The sequence below is a fragment of the Callorhinus ursinus genome, unplaced genomic scaffold (genome assembly GCF_003265705.2).
Source record: "Callorhinus ursinus isolate GAN/ISIS: 27379988/994484 unplaced genomic scaffold, GSC_fseal_2.0 scaffold34, whole genome shotgun sequence".
NCBI lineage: Eukaryota > Metazoa > Chordata > Mammalia > Carnivora > Otariidae > Callorhinus > Callorhinus ursinus.
The window spans coordinates 2,439,615-2,455,913 of NW_027397096.1; the positions used below are offsets into that span (position 1 = coordinate 2,439,615).

Sequence of the window (16,299 nt, forward strand, 5' to 3'; positions counted from 1 at the left end):
AATACAATCTTTAAAAAAATTAATAAAAACACCCCAGTAAAGCTCTGATGGGCATGAGATGGAGCCCACACTTCCTCCCTAGCACCCCGTGGTGAGGTGCTCAGAGACCCATTGAGGCAGGATCCTCCGGTGGTGCTTAGTCCCCCTCTCCTCTTGGAGCAAGGCTATGGCCAGAACACCTCTGGGGGCTGGAGGTCCGGGTCAAGGTGGGATGCCCTAGTGTAGGTGCAGGGCTCAGCGTTCCCTGACAGAGAGGAGGAAGGGCAGAGGTAGGAGGAAGTGTGACCTGCTCCAGGGGCAGAGAAGCAGAGGGCTCATTGCCCAGGACAGTTGAAGACACACCCCTCTGTGACCCACTATGTCTGGTTCCCCCATCCGGAGCCCCCAGACCAGAGAGGCAACTTCTGTGGCTGCAGTGGAAACGAGAGGCCCACCCGAGTCCCTCTGGGCTGGGCTGGGCTGGGCTGGGCTAGGGCCCAGGCAGTACACTGCTGGGCAGTTCTCAGGGGAGTGGGGAATTGAAAAGAAAAAGCATCTCTGAGGAGGGTGGGGGGAGGGAGGCTGTGTGGTGTACTCTCTCTCTCTCTCTCTCTCTCTCTCTCCCTCTGACTTAGCCTAAGCCTCACCCGGGAGAGGAGCGTCTTCACTCTGCTCTTGGAGCTGCTTTCTGTCACTTCCCCGCCCATCTGTGCTGTCAGCAGCACCAGCAAAGTTGGCCTCAAACTTGAACAGAGCTGAAGGCTCCAGCTTCCCGAAGCTCTGCGGGGGCATCGGGCCGGCCTCAGCCTCTGAACTCAGCTGGTCCGGAGAAGCCGACCTCGGCCAGCTCCCGGGTAGCCCTTGCTCCCCTGGGGGACGCTTCTGCCCCTGACCTGTCAGCCCCCAGTCTGGGCAGAGGAATGGTGTGCTGAGCTCTCTCTGGAGCCGATCATCTCAGCCTGAAGCTGGAGCAACCCAAGGCCCAAGCCAGCATGGCCAACCCGTTGCAGCCTCAGTTTCCCTCAGCCCAGGAGCCAGGCACCGCCTTACCCCTGGACCTGCCAGAGATGGAGATGCTTCTCACGAAGGTGGAAGGCAAGGATGACAAGCCACTGAAGCTGTCCAAGTCCCTCTCGAGGGCCCTGGACCTGGAGCAGAATGGCCACGGCCTGCCCTTCAAGGTGGTATCCGAGGGGCACCAGGATGCCACCCTCCCCTGGTCGGCCTCTCGGGCCAGCTCTAGACGGGCGTCCTCCATTGCCACTGCGTCCTCTGCCCAGGACCAAGAAGTCCCCAAAGATTACCTCATCCTTGCCATCGCCTCCTGCTTCTGCCCCGTGTGGCCCCTCAACCTCATCCCCCTCATCTTTTCCATCATGGTAAGTGTTGCTCTCTGTTCCAGGGCTCAGCAGGCGTGTTCCCGGGACAGACGCCAGACCCTCTGCCCAGGGCGTGAGGAAGAGAGAGCTGGGGGCTGGGGGCTGAGGGCAGACTCCCTTTCTCTCCCCGTTGGAGAGGGGGCCAGGGCCAGGAGACCTTCTGTTTGCTGTCCTCCCTCTTCTCTGCTCTTCAGTGTCACAGCCCAACTTTGCACACATCCCTGCTGGGGAGGGGACCCCAGGGAGCCACCTGGAGCCAAACTCTACACTGCAGCAAGGCAGGCAAGTTGGGGGGCTTGCCTTTTGCAGGGGGTGTCCTGAGGAGTCATTCTGAGTGGGGCTGTGTGTCAGTAGAGGTTGTGGCCAGTGTGGGGTCTCAGGACCCCGAGTTCTCGGGAGGGGACCCAGCCGTCCCCACTCCTCACCCCGGGCCCCCTGGGTATTCCAATGGCCTTTGCCAACTCTGGTTTCCAAGATTCAGCTGTGGCTTCCTTGCCATGCGCCGGGGGCCCTGGGGCCTGGCTCCCCCGAGGCTGCCCCTTTGGGGAGGGCAGGCTGTTTTTGCTGGGGCCCTCTGGACTTGGTGTCACACTGATTTCAGCATCTGTCTTTAGTCTGTTTTTAGGGTAGGGGAGGTCTGGGCCGTGGGTGAAAAATGTGTGTCAGAGGACATGGCTGGCCCTGCCAAGGAGGAGCATGTGGGCTAGTCTTTGCTTCTCACACACTTATCCCCTAGGCTTCTGAGTAAACGGTCTTAGGTTGTCTCCAAACCAAGCCATTTGGATAGAACTACTTATAGAAGATCCACAGAGGGTGCCTGGGTGGCTCAGATGGTTAAGCGTCTGCCTTCGGCTCAGGTCATGATCCCAGGGTCCTGGGATCGAGTCCCGCATCGGGCTCCCTGCTCCTTGGGAGCCTGCTTCTCCCTCTGCCTCTCTCTCTCTGTCTCTGTCTCTCATGAATAAATAAATAAAATCTTTAAAAAAAAAAAAAAGAAGATCCACAGAAATGTCCGTAGATGTTGGCAAGTGACTTTTGAGGTCCAGGAAGAAGGAGGGGGGTGAGAGAGAGAGACTGGGCAGGCAATGGCTTCCAAAAGGTAAAAAGAAAGCAGGAGTAGTAAACCCCCAGCCCCAGGCTGGTCAGGGCTGGGGGACAGGGTGGGGAGATGCTGTCTGCTTCCCTCTGGAGTGACTCCCCTGCTGAGTCATCTATCACTGAGTCCTCAGGAGCTGTGGTCACTCCTGCTGCCCCCCGGGTTGTCCTCTGAGAAAGCCCTTGTCTCCTCAAACACCTCCTTCCACTTCACGGAGGCCCAGTGTCCAGCCAGGGATGCCTTCCCTGACTCCCCATCAAATCTAGCTCCCCCTGCCAAGACATTAGGGGACCCCGGTGGCATTCCTGAGACTTGGCATGGGCACAAGAGCAAGGACTGAGCAGGGGCTGGGGTTGGGGGGTCTTTGAGGAGTTTCCTGTGCTGCCTGCTGTACTTGGGGGGCGGCTGGGGGCAGAACCTGGTACCAGGGGTGCAGCCGGGAGTTCTGGGCAGGCCCAACCTCTTGGTTACAGTGAGAAGCCCCAGGAGAGGAGACAGGCTTCGGGGAGGGAAGCCACACAGGGCCCAGGAGAGAACAGTTGCTGGAATCCATCTCCTTGTGGGGGCGGCAGGGTGCAGACTGGGTAGACGCTGCCTTTGTCAAAGGCGCCTGCATCCAAGACTGTGAGACCACTGAGCCCACCCCGAGGGCCTTTCTGCAGCCTTCTCAGGTTCCTGAGTCAGTTCCGGAGGCCGCTGGGTCAGGGGCAGGGAATCCGGTGCTAAGCCAGAGCCAGAACCCATCACCGATTCCCAGGAGCCTCCAGTCCGGTGGGGAGAAACTTGTAAACAGATCCCATAACCCATTGCAAGAAGTGCTCATGCTAGACAAAACCTCAGCGTATCGTGGGGCCTCGGGCAAGTCACTGAAATCTCTCTTCTCAGTATTCCCATCTGCAAAATGGGTGTCACATAACACCTACATTAGAGAGCTATGTGAGGGTGAAGTGAGATGAGCTGCATGAAGGGCTGAAGAGCAAGTGCTCTTACACCTTAGCAATAACTGAGTGGGACCTGAGTGTCTCCCTCACCGGGGGTGGGAAGCCATCATGAGTTTTTTGGGGTTTTCTTAGAGCTTTGACATATAATACACATATCATACAATTCACCTGTTCAAAGTGTACAATTCAAAGATTTTTAGTATCTCCACAGATCCATGCAACCATAACCATAGTCAGTTGTAGAACATTTTCCTCATCTCCAGAAAAACCCATCCTTTTTTTTTTTTAATCACCCCATCTCTCCCTTGATCCCTCTCAGACCTAACAAACCGCTAATCTTTCTGTCTTTATGGATTTACCTCTCCTGGACAGTTCATACCAGTGGAATCATACAGTGTGTGGTCCTTTGGGACCGGCAGCAAGCTTCACCTGGCATTTACATCACAGGGCCCGGAGCCAGAGAAAGGTGTGGTCGGGTTTCTATTTTGGGGGAACAGGTTGGTGCAGGATAAGAGGAGGGGTGGCAGGAGCCTCTCTGAGTCTGGCAGTTGGGAGAAGGAACCTTTGCAGGAGCACTAGGTGAGAGATGAAGAGGTCTGGACCAAGGCCCTGGCAAGGGGCAGATGGGGTTTCTGGAAACCTAAGAGTTGTTAACACAGACCATTTATTTATTTATCCAGTCCATCATTCACTTGACTGGCAAGTTGTTTGTTTGGAGGCAACTAAATGGTAGAGAATGATTGGGTCCCCCTTGAATGAATATGCCTCTTTTACCAATGAGGCGCCATGCTAGGCATTTGGGAGGATGGATGACGTGGTCTATTTGACATGCCCAAAGGATGCAAGGGTATGGTGATGGAAGGAAGTGGGCAGGGACCCGCTCTAGGAATTTAAGTTTTATCTCAGTGGCCCTGCGGAGCCCCTCAAAAATTTTAAGCAGAGGCATGATGTGGTCTGTTCAAATTTTAAAACCAACACCCAACTGCACTGTGGGAAATGTGCTGGCCTGGCAGGACTGGGGGCAGGGAGACCCCATAGCAGGCTCTTGAGACAGTCCAGGTGGGCTGATGAAGGCATGGACCAAGCAGTGGCTTAGGAAGGAGGGCACCGATGATTGTTGAAGAGAAAGTAACAGCACTTTCTTCACACTCCTGATTATCCAACTCCGAGACAGAGCTGTCTCAAAGACAGCGCTGAGGACTGCGGCATTTAAGGGGTGGGCAGAAGGAAGTGGACAGGAAAGAGTTTTTTGTTTAAGATTTTATCTATTAATTTGACAGAGAGAGAGAGATAGAGAGAGCAGGAACACAAGCAGGGGGAGTGGGAGAGGGAGAAGCAGGCTTCCCGCTGAGCAGGGAGCCCGACGCAGGGCTCGATCCCAGGACCCCGGGATCATGACTTGAGCCGAAGGCAGACACCCAATGACTGAGCCACCCAGGCGCCCCAGGAAGGAGTTTTGAAAAGAAGATTTCGGGGGGTGGGAGGTTAACTAGAAGAGATGGGGAGACGCCTAGGGAGGAGCGAGTTTGAAAGGAGGAGGGATGGTCAAATGCAGTGCAGAGGTCAGGTCCAATAAAGATGGGAGTGTCCACTGGCTGGGCCATTTACCGACCGCCATTACCCTGGTGATGGACAGGGTCAGGCAAAAAGGAGAGAGATGACGGACGAGTTTCATGAAAAGATGGGATCCCGAAAAAGGACCCCGTCCCCGGGAGCCTGCAGGAAAGGCCATGAGGGCAGAAGCAGATAAAAATACTCAAAGGAAAAGGAGCTGGCTCATGCTGTATGGGCTCCATGCCACCAGGGATGTGGAGGGCAAGGCCATTTTGCTGAGAAAGAAGGGCCTGATGACAGGGGAGAGGAGAGGTGACAAGGAACAGAGAGGTCAATGGCCTGAGGGCTCTGCTGAGGCTGGAGACCATGGGTCTGAGTTGTTATCAGCCTGCGTGGTGGTGCATTTTTTTCTCCAGCTATAGGTATGGAGTCACAGATGGGACATTGGACCTGAGGCTGGGGATGGCAGAGTTGCCATGAGGGCAGACCCAGTGGCACAGAATGATGCTGGTGAGGGGGGCAGAGGTGGCACACTCAGGGATCAGGCTGGACTAGGAGGGAGTGAGGCTGGGAAGATTGTGATGACCTTGGAGGAGAGGGAGGGGTCACGGGTTGAGGCTCAAAGACGTCGAAGGACAGATGCTGTGTGAGAAAGGCATGAGAGAGACACCAGGGGCTGAGATTTCAGCAGAGGGGCCGTGTGGGGTGGTGGCGAGGGAGAGTATAGCTGTGGAAACGAACTTCCAAAGAGAACCATGAGAAGCCAGGAAGAAGGAGCCTGAGGGAGCCCCGTGTTAAGGGCTAATTGTTCTCATTTAACACATGAGGCAACAGGGACACTTGAGCAGTGCCTTGCCCATGGTCACACAACTGGTAAGAGGCATGTCAGCCGGATGTTGAATCTAGTGTTGTCTCCATGACCCCACCCTGCATCTACCTCTGGGGACAAGGTTGGTGTGTCCCTCCCAGGAAAGCCAAACCTTTGGGGCATTTGTTCAGGGAGGGAAGAATCCACTTCCTTCCCTCTTTCTCTCCACTCTCCCCCCTCCAACCCGCTGCCCTTCCCCACCCCTACTGACTCCACCAGTGGGAGACTAATGGACCAGCAGTGTCCTTCCCACTGTGACTCAGACAGGGGCCTGCTGTGACAGGAGCTCAACCCAAGGGGCTGGGATCCCAGGTATCCAGACCCAGCCCTGCTCAGCACCGCAGCCTCCCTTGAGCCTCCCGAGGTGGCCAGGGCACCTGGCTTCATCCATTCTCCTCCTGGGTCAGGCTGAGAAAAGGCCATGTTCCTCAATGCCAGCAAGGTGTCCTGTCCACAAGGGGAGCTGGACCCCAGGCCTTCAGCTGACAACAGTGCTTAAACCAGCATCAGATAGACCTGGGTGTGCTTCCCAGGCCATGAGACCATGTCCAAATCCCTCAACCGCCTTCTGTAGCCTCAGTTCTCTCATCTATAAAATAGGTATAATAAGACCGTCGACCTCATAAATCTGTCCGGAGGATTAACTGGGTTAATATGTGTGAAAACACCTAGCACAGAGCCTGCCACATAGAAAATGGCAATGGTTACTCTTATCATTAACACTAAATGAAACACCGTACTGTCAGAGGAAAGGGCAGATCCCCGGTGGACAAGCAATTCTGACTTTAGCCAATTTGGGGGAGACTGGAGTGTCAGCCCTCATGACACTATTGGGGGGGAGGGGCAGCCCTGTCTGTGGTTTTGGTGGAGGCCTCTGAGCAGCCCCTTCTCTGTCTTTCCTCCTACCCCATGCAGGAGTGTGAAAGAGGTCCAGAGTGGCTCAACACTTCCTTTCTCGGGCATTCTGGATGACCTGGTTATTTAATTGACCTGCTGCAGGCTCCCTTTCATGCATTTACGCATTCACCCAGCGGGAGCACTGAGCCCCAACCAGCACTGACACCTGGCACCCAGACATGTGGCTGAGAATATTGACATACTTCTGAATGGGTTGGCAAACAGTTGCTGTCTCCAGGTCCTAAGCATCCTCAACCGCTCCCACTCCCACCCACCACACGGCAGCTGCCCCGACTCCTTCCCCAGGACCACACTCCCCATGCCTCCCCACTCTCCAGCAACTGAAGTTAACCCTGTAATCAGGGCATTCCAGAAAGAATTGCACTGTTGTAGAGAGAGGGACATGAAGGGGGCATGGGGAGGTACATCCCTTGGCTTTGACCTGCCCGGATTTGCTTGATCTCTGTGGAAGGACAAATAGCTGATCATCGAGCAGCTGATCACATCTTTTCAGTTCTCCACAGATCTGCTAGGGCTTGACCAGAGCCTCATGGGGGGAGGAAGCTCTTTCCCGATAAGTTCTGTTACCACCTTCCCCTGGCTGGTTTCATCCCCTGGCAGCTCTCCCCAGCACCTTCCCTACCCCATCACTTCCCTCCCCACCCCCTACCAGCTCTCAGACTTTTTTCAGTGCCTTTCTTCACTGACCTATTAACCCGAATTCATTTTCTCCCTTACCATTCCCACAACCATTGCAATCACAAATGATCTATTAATTCACAGTCATTACAACCATCACTGCAATTATCATTGTGTCTCCAACTTGAGCCATTTTGTATAAGACGAAGAGGATGCCACTAAGTGGAGTTTGAAAGGCGGCTGGTAATTTACTCATAAAAAGTAATGAAGGGTCTTCTTCCATCCCTGAGGTCCAGGGATGGGTTTTTCACTTGGAAACTAATGGGGGGACTTCAGAAACGGGTGCCAGCTAGTGGCGAGCAACTTCTATATATAAAAGTAGGGCTTTACTCTTCAAGGCAGCTATTGACTCCATTTTACAGATCAGAAAACTAAGACTTACAGAAGAGTTGTGAGGTTTACCATTGGACGGCGTATGACACATAAAGTGTATGATCCAACAAAGCAGGTGCAGTCAGGTCTGCCTTGCTCATCCGGTCTTTCCCAGTGCATCTCCCTCAACGCTGTCTCTCAGGCTCAAAGGAACATGCACGACTGGGATGCATAGGCTGATGGCTCTGTGGATAAAGAAGAGGGATTGGGTTTAGATGACTGAAAAATTCATCTCTGCCTCTCTTGCTTCCCCTCCCCACCTCTCATACCCAAGCAACGACATGTGCACCTCTCTCCATGGTCCTGAATCAATGTCTTGCCCAGTGCACAGTGATTTTCTCTGGCAAGTGAGGAGCAGGACTCATCTCCAGCCCTGTGCCCCTCCCCACCGCGTGCCATGCTTACAGCTGAGAATGAGTCTCTTGGTAATGATTCAAGGTAGCCCCAGAATTTCTAATGCCGAACTTCCTGGAAATTCCTGAAGCTTTTCTGTATGTTGCCTCTGCTTCCTCCCAAGAGGAAGGTGTTGCCTTGGTGTTGAAGTCCTTCATTCAGTGACCTGGGCTGGCCATGCAGAGAGCTGGAGGTGGCATGGGCTAGTGGGTGGGGCCAAAACCCAGATAACAGATATCTTTCCTGTGGGACCCATTGCCTTTATTTCATTCATGAATCTTCAATTAACTTGGAGCATTCCACTGGCTAAGTTCAGTGGTTAGAAAACAGACTCTCCTCTCATGCTTTTTCTCTTCTTTCATTCTTTACTTCCTCAAATACTTACTGAATGCCTCTTAGGGCCAGTCCCTAGGTTACATAAGAGGGACACCAAGCTTGAGGCTGTGCGGTCCCTGTCTTCAAGTCTAGGGCAAGAGATTGACAAAAGAACTAATGACACAAGGTGGGAAGGGAGGAAAAGAGCATGGTGTAAGATGCTACGGGAGCCCCAAGGAGGGACTGATTAATTGCTTGTGGGCACCAAGGAAAGTTTTACTGGAGGTGACTCTTGAAGGGTGAGAAGAGCTACGGAGGTAGCAACACGGTAATGAGGAAAGGCATTCCAGCAGAGGCAGCAGTCCACAAAAAAGCGCCGAGGCATAAAAATGTGTCCCTTTCGGGGCATGTGGCTGGCTCAGTTGGTCGAGAATGCGACCTTAATCTTAATCTCAAGGTCATGAGTTCAAGCTCCATGTTGGGCATGGAGCCTACTTAAAAATTTTTTAAAAATTAAAAAAAGAAACAAAAAATTCATTTAAAAAATGTGTCCATTTTATGGGGTGTCATGTGACCAGGCTTATGGCTTAAAGACCTGACCTTGGCTGTTGAGAAGAAGTCGGCGGGGGGCAAGGCTGGAGCAGAGAGACTAGTGAGGAGGAGGCTAGTGTAGCCTCTAGATGAAATCTATCGTGGGAGTGGGCTAGGGCAGTGGAGTTGGCTGGAAAGGTACAGACAGACCTGAGGGACATTAGAAAGGTTAGGAACTCATACCTGATTGTATTTGAGGATGAGGAGAGACAGAGAAGAAGCCTCTCAGCCGGGGTCATGCAGCTGGGACAGCTGTGGAGGGTGGGGACAGGCCCCCAGGAGGTCTGGCTCCAAAACCTGGGCTGCCCTTGTAGGGAGCTGCACCTGCTCCCGGTTGAGTCCTTGCCAGGTCCAGGTGCACCTGTGAGTCTCAGGATGGGCTGTTGCCTAAGCCCCCGCCCATGCCCCTCCTCAAGCCAGACCCACCTTCTCTTTAATCTCTCACTGGATGACACTCGTCCACTGTCACTGGGCACCCTGAGGTCCAGAGTCATGGACACTCACAACTTTCTGCCCAGACCTACCTGCAGACCTGTTGAGGTGTGAGACCACCTGTACCCACATTTGTCCAGTCTCCAAGGACGGCAGTAGTCTCCTCTGCTGCCTATAGTTGATCTCTGTGCTCAAGTTCAGATCTCTCTCTCCACTGCCCTGGGACATTGGGACACCAATCACTTCTTGGTCTTTTCAGCCTCTTCCTCTGACTGGATCTTTTTCTCTCCTGTTTTGATGAAATCCTCTATTTGTCTCACCCAGTTGTAACCCCCCCACTCCCCACAATGCCTACAAGACAAAATCCAGATTCCGTTTTGTGATAGACAGGGCCCTTCCTGACCTGGCCTTTCTTCCCTTCTCCAGTTGCTTCTCTCACACCTGTTCTGTGCTCCAGCCTCTCATTTATAAAATCGTCTAAGAACACTCCGTAACTCATAGGAGTGTTAGGATGCTCTAATGCTCTGCTGGATGGCAAGGTTTAACATGGTTCCTGGTCCAAGGTAGATGTATAAATAAGGTTCGGGATTATTATTATTATTATTCTGGTGGAGGTGGAGGAGTCTTGGTGGGCTTCCCCGAGGGGGTGGCATTGGAGGCAGTCCTCAAAGGATGGAGAGGATGTCATAGGTGGTTGAGGGGGAGCGGGAAGGCGGGCAGGAGAGTTGCACTGGCAGGTGCTCAGACCTGGAGGAGTTCGGACTGGCTGGGCCCAGAGGTTGTGGAAGAGAAGAGTAGAGGATAAAATCTGGAAGGGCAGAGCTAACCTGAGTTCAGACTTTGCTCTGGGGACAGTTGGGGGCTGTGGAAGATGCTGGGCAGGATCACTGGCTAAGCCACCATCATCTCCTTAAACTCGAGCATCAGCTCCCGACTCTCCACCTCCTCTCTGATCCCACCCCACAACCGCTGCCCGGGGCCTAGCACAGGGCCTGCCATCAATCTCTGTGGAGGGGAATGGTGGTGTGGGGAGTGCCCTGGAGAGGAAGAGCATAGAGCTGGGGGGTGGATCTTCAGGAGGCCGTTGTGCTGGCTTGAGTGAGGAGTGGCACGGACCCAGGGCATGTGCAAGGCTGCCGGGGAGGACTGCAATGGAATTGACCAGGAGAGGAAACTTATTGGTCGGGTGGCCTGGGACAGGCATTGTGACCGAGGACTCCAGGCTGTGACCAGTGGCGAAGAGCACAAGGCCAGGAGCAGATCTGAGGCAAAGCAAATCTGATGGCATCAAACACTGTGGCAGGAGGTGGCTCTAGGAGCTTGACTAGGGAGCCATGGGGTAGGGCAGGGGGTTGGTTAGGTTTCTCCGAGAAAAGGACAGGACCTGGGGGAGGGTGGCGCCCTCATGAAGAGAACAGAGAGGTAAAACGTATCCTCCCTGAACTTCAACTTCTTTAAAAGTGGACAACATCCTGCCAATCGCACAGGATTGTGAGATCACTCAAAGAAAACGTATCCTCCCTGAACTTCAACTTCTTTAAAAGTGGACAACATCCTGCCAATCGCACAGGATTGTGAGATCACTCAAAGAGATCATTCAGGTACCATCCTTAGCAAGCTGTCCGGCACAAAGTAAGCGTTCAATAAATCATCACCACCACCACCACCACCATCATCAAGGGACTCAACTACATTTCCATGCTGAACTCCGGAGCCTCCAATAATTGGAAAATAAAATAACCAAATGAGTGGTCTTAGACCTTGAAGGCAGTCACACCTTTAGGGGACTCCTGCCTGTAGCTATTCTAGAAGTCCAGGAAGCATCAGAGAGTTCCAGAGCTAAAAGAGTCTGGAGGTCACAGGCCAGCCCCGGCCAGCAGGTTGACTCCTGAACCATGCCGGGCAGGGGTGTGGCACCTCCATGGACATGCTTGGGACACACCTCCTATCGAGCCACTCCAGGACCTCCCAAGATCCTTTCTGGCCATCCCCACACTCACCCACCTGCTTTCACCAAATTAAATAAGGCCGAGAAAAACCAAGCTCACTGAGAAAGAGTAAAGCATCAAATGGGCCCCTGTGAAGCCTGGCGTGGCTCCCCACACACCCCAGCCTCTCTAGTTCAAGCCCAAGATGCCCGCCTTTCTGATGTGATTTGGGAAGTCGACTTGGCTGAACAGGGATGTGGTTCCTGGGTAGGAAATGCGAGAAGGGAGGATCAATTGTACTTTTTTTCCTGTCGTGGACGAGGGGGTCACAGAGGAAAAGAGGCAGGCACCTCGGGCCACAGAAAAAGCCAAGGGGCCGTCTTAGTGTGGCTGTAGCAGTGAGCCTTGGGCAGGGGTCCAGGGAGGCCTGGCTTACCTGCTCCTGCCAGCTCAGCATGGCCTGGCCCCGGCCCACCCTCCCACACCCTCAGTCTCCACCTGCCGCCTGTCTCATCACCGTCCTGAGAGGAAGTGTCCTGCATTGCTTGGTTCTGCTTCCAGTGAGGGGCAGGCTTGGTTGGGGGTTCCCACAAGGGGTGTGGGAGTCCAGGCCAGTTCTGCAGGAGAAGCCTGCTTCCTGTCCCCAAGGTGGGTGCTGCAATGTGGGCTGTGGTGGGGGCTGGGTGGGTTCGGGAGGTGCAGGCAAGGGGCCCCCCGCAGGTCTGCTGGGAACAGCCTTCCCGAAGTCTCTGACTCCGTCTCTCTGCAGTCCCGAAGTAGCGTGCAACAGGGGGACCTGGATGGGGCCCGGAGGCTGGGCCGCCTGGCCCGGTTGCTCAGCATCACCTTCATCATTATGGGGATCATCATCATCATTGTGGCCATGACCGTCAATTTCACAGGTGAGGCTCAGCCACATGGAGCTGAGTGAGCCAGCTTGCTCGGGGTGAGGACCACGGAAGGGTGCAGCCCAGCTCCCTGGGGAGGGGGCGGTGGGGAATGGGGTAAGAGCCTGTGGGGGACACGGGCTGATCCTCTCTGAGAAGCGACCCCATCCCCGGCAGGTCCCAGCCGAGTGGGACTGGCTTCTGCCTTGCCTTATGCCCAGATCATTAGGAAAGGGTGTGGGAAGAGCCGGGGGCCTGGGAAGCAGAGGTGGCCAGCTCCGGTCTCCGCTGTGAGGGCCTTGGGGCCTGGGCCAGTGTCATGTCTGGCTGAGCTTTGTGAGCGTCACCGAGGATCGTGGTTGTGATGCCACTTGGTGAGCGGTGGGCCTGCCCTGCAAGCATTCCTGTTGGGACGGCCAGCACAGACCAGACATAACCAATGCATTGGTGGAAGCCTGGCAGTAACTCTTGTGAGCCCCAGAGCTGGCCCAGGGAAGTTAACCCCGCAGGGGCACCATTTTCAAGGGTGACTCTCAGCTGCTCAACGGCCGGTGCAGCTCCCAGTGTCTGGGCTCCGGGGGGCGGTTTGTCCGTTTCCCTCCCTTCACATACCCACCTTGCGAAGCGCCCCCAAGCCTCTCTGCCTCTTGCACTGGTCAGTCTAAGCTCTTCCCCTAAAGACTTTGCTGCTCCAGTGGCTGCTGACACCAGGAATGTGTCAGGAATGCAGAGTCTCAGGCCCCGGCCCAGAGCCACTGAATCAGAATCTGCATTTCAGTAAGATTCCCGGCCCCGGGCCTTAAAGGAGGCACTGAGCTATAGAACACGGGGGTTCAACCTGTGGCAGAAAGCCTGGGATTCAGCGGTGGGGTCATGGGCAACCTTGGCTACTTTGGAGAGGGAAGACGAGCTCAGGTGTGTAATCAGCTTGCCCGGCTTCACAATCCACGGCCCCCACTGTGCAAGTGTCGGAAATGAAGCGCGTTCCGTGCTCGCTGTGGGGCAGGGGCCCGCCCGTGCGGGCATTAGCTCGGGAGCACCCTCTATGTGCCTCAGTCCCCTCTGCCCTCCCGCCGCTTGTCATGCTCACCATGACTTCGTCGACGGCAAATGACCACTACTGAACTCAAATTGGCAAAGGGAATCGTTTAAAAAATTCAGGCCTCGAGGGTTCTCTGTTTGGGGGTCGTGTGGCGCTGCGAACCCATGCCTTGCCGCAGGTGGGAGCTCCTTTCCACTGAGAGACCCCAATCAGACGACCCTGGTGCCGTTTCCTGCCCGGAAACAAAACCCCAAATCCCCCAAACAAGCTCTATTCTGCTGTGACTGTTCTTCTCTTTACAGTGCATTAGAAATAAAACAGACCAGGGCGCTGCGCAGGCGGAGGCTGGCCCCCGGAGGCCTCCACTCTCACGCGCCCCCCCTCCCGCGGGAGGGCAGGATGGTGATGTCCCTGCGCTCCCAAAGCACGAACTTGGAGGACAGCCCCCAGGTCTCCCCACTGTCAGCCCACCTCAGATGTGAGAAGCGGGAAGAATGAAGGATGGGGTTTAATCTCGCGGACGCTGCCCGGTATCTGGCCTCCGTGCGCCGGCTGGTTTCTCATCCCCACCGTTTCCTGGGACCCACCACACAGCACATACTGCCTGTTTGAGGAGGAACCAGACCCGCGGATGACACGACGAGAGGGACCGGACGGAGGCAGGAGAGAAGCAGCACACTCCCTGCGTGTCTGAGGACCGGGAGCCAAGACGTGGGACTTTCTCTTTTGTATTTTTCTTGGGTGGGGGGGTGGGGTGTAAAAAAAGACTATTTGCATGCCTTGTGCCACAGGCTTGCTGCGATCGCAGCTCAGGGGCCCAGCTGCCGCCCGGCGTCTGCCCTGGGACCCCCTTGGGCACCAAAGATGAGCAGCTGGAGAGAGGTGACAGCCACAGGCATGACAAGTGGAGGCACCAAGAGGTATGTTGGTGAAGACACGACCCGCAGACTTCTTCTGCTTTTCAGTCTCAGGAGCCCCTCTGCTGAGAACTCTGGTCCCAGCGTGTCTCCCAGGATGACCCAGTCTACCTCTCGCTCCCTCCCCTCCCTGTGCTGTCGCCTGGGGCCTGACCCCAGCCCTGCTCAGCCAGCCAGGAGCAGCCCGGACCTGAGCTCGCCTCCAGCCATGGCCTCCCTGATGGTCTAGGCGGCACACTTGGGGCACCACGCGGAGTGGCTCAGGTGGGCCTTGGGCTCCGGCTCCCAGCCTAGCGGCACCCGATACCCTGTGCCTGACTTACCCTGTGCCCCTGGCCATCCACACACCGCAAAGGCTCTTTCCCTGCAGGGGGTTTGGGGACCACCTCTGGGGGGAGGACTTGCATGAGCTCCCAGGCTGTAAGCAGGGGGGTGGGCCAGAGGGTTTTTCTAAAGGTTTATTGTTGATTTGGTCTAGAGAGTTCTAAGACAGAGGGAAGAGCCTGGCTGAAGGGGCCAGTCTTTGGGGGAGTGGGAGGTCCTGGGCTTGGGAATACACTCACATGCCCGGAGGCAGGGGGCGACACTATGGCCTCTGTCTCAGGACCTAATGGGACACCTGAAAGGACTGAGCAGGGTCCTTTGACCTCCTGCCTGGTTTCTGGCCCTGGGATTCTCCCCAGACTTCCACTGGCGCAGGCTCTGCCCACAGGAGCCTCTCCTATGCCCACCTACCTCGCTAGCTTCAGCTCCCAGACCCTCAGACAGGAAAGCTCCAGGCTTTCCCGCCCTGGGAAGCCCTGCCCAGCAGCCAGGGTTACTGCCCTTGCTGGGAGGGCTTGTTCCCAGCCGCAGCCAGACTAGCCCCAGGCTGGTGTTTCCCTGGCACCCATTCAGGGTTCCTGCCTGTCTCCCCGACGCTCCTCAGAGACTCCTGGGAGGGAGTGTGTTAGCACAGAGGCTCTGTCTACCAGGAGGCGTCCTAGGTGCAGCTCCGAGAGGTCTAGGAGGGCCTTCATGGCAGGAGAGGGGTGTAGGGCCCAGGGGCCCTGGGTGGGTCCCTCTGGGGCCTGCGTTCCTGCGTCAGTTCCCCACCTGGGGAGCAGACTCCAACCTCTCCGGACCCTAAAGGAGGGGCTGGCTTTGCTTTACAAGACCTTTGAGGCCACAATAGAGATGCCTCTGTTGAGGGAGGGAGGGAGTGAGCCCAGAGGATTTGTGTCACTTGTGAAGGCAGCTCAGGCCAGGAGGTGAGTCATGAGGTCTACGGAACAGGTGGCTCACGAGCTGGTGGTCTCCTGGCAGCCCCGGGGGCCCCAGCCTCAGCACTCCAGGGAGAAGAGGCAAAGTAACCAGCCGGTTTAGGCATGATCTTGTAGGGAAAACGATGACCAGGGTGGGGCTCTATCTGTGGACTCTGTGCGCACTGTGACCGGCATACACACCCCAACCTGCCCCGGGCCCCTGCAGTCACACCCGCATTTCACACCTGCACAGACACACACTTGGTTCACACTCAAAGCCCAGAACAGTAGAGAAAGAGGGAAGCCACTGGCGGACAGCCACAGGACAGCTGGGACACCCATCGATGTACGCGAGGACAACTTAGGAAACTTCTAGTTGTACCAAGGGAGGAGCTCAGAGGCGCTGAGGGTTGTGGAAGGAGCCTGATCCCCCTGGCGGGAGGAGCACAAGCCTGAGGACCAGGAACCCTGCAGAGATCCGACTGGGAGGGAGGTTCCCCTGACTCCCCTGCCGCCTCCACCCACAGGCAGCTTGGCACCCCAAGGCCTCACCCCCTGCTCCCAGCTCCATCATCGGTCCCGCCGCTGGCTGCCCGAACCCAGCGGTCCTCCAGCTTGGGGTGCTGCTGCAGCCTCTCCCATGTCCAGGGGAAGCAGCGAGAACTACTCCCCCCACCCCGCCCCACCCCTGCCCCACCCCGCCGCCACCCAGCACCACACTCTCCAGTTGGCTCCTCTGTATTGCTTGGCATGGAAAGAAATAAA

At 55.8% G+C, this 16,299-nt stretch overlaps 1 protein-coding gene across 2 annotated transcripts; it reads left to right on the forward strand.

Annotated features, from left to right (window-relative positions):
• Positions 1-407: 407 nt before the first annotated feature.
• On the forward strand, positions 408-16,299 carry TRARG1 (trafficking regulator of GLUT4 (SLC2A4) 1). 2 transcript variants are annotated; one of them, XR_012374400.1, is made up of 4 exons: positions 408-1,358; positions 1,553-1,640; positions 12,214-12,346; positions 13,676-13,691. XR_012374400.1 is itself a non-coding variant. In XM_025851593.2 (3 exons), the coding sequence occupies exons 1-3, from the start codon at positions 972-974 to the stop codon at positions 13,681-13,683; spliced, it is 528 nt and encodes a 175-aa protein (XP_025707378.2). In that variant the 5' UTR covers positions 414-971; the 3' UTR covers positions 13,684-16,299. The 2 variants fall into 2 exon arrangements, 1 of the variants encoding a protein (XP_025707378.2); XM_025851593.2 differs by lacking the exon at positions 1,553-1,640 and having other exon boundaries at positions 414-1,358; positions 13,676-16,299.

Coding starts and splice junctions, on each gene's coding strand:
- TRARG1 (XM_025851593.2), top strand. CDS start 972: ATGGCCAACCCGTTGCAGCCTCAGTTTCCCTCAGCCCAGGAGCCAGGC. Junction 1,359..12,213: donor CCCTCATCTTTTCCATCATG/GTAAGTGTTGCT, acceptor GTCTCTCTGCAG/TCCCGAAGTAGCGTGCAACA.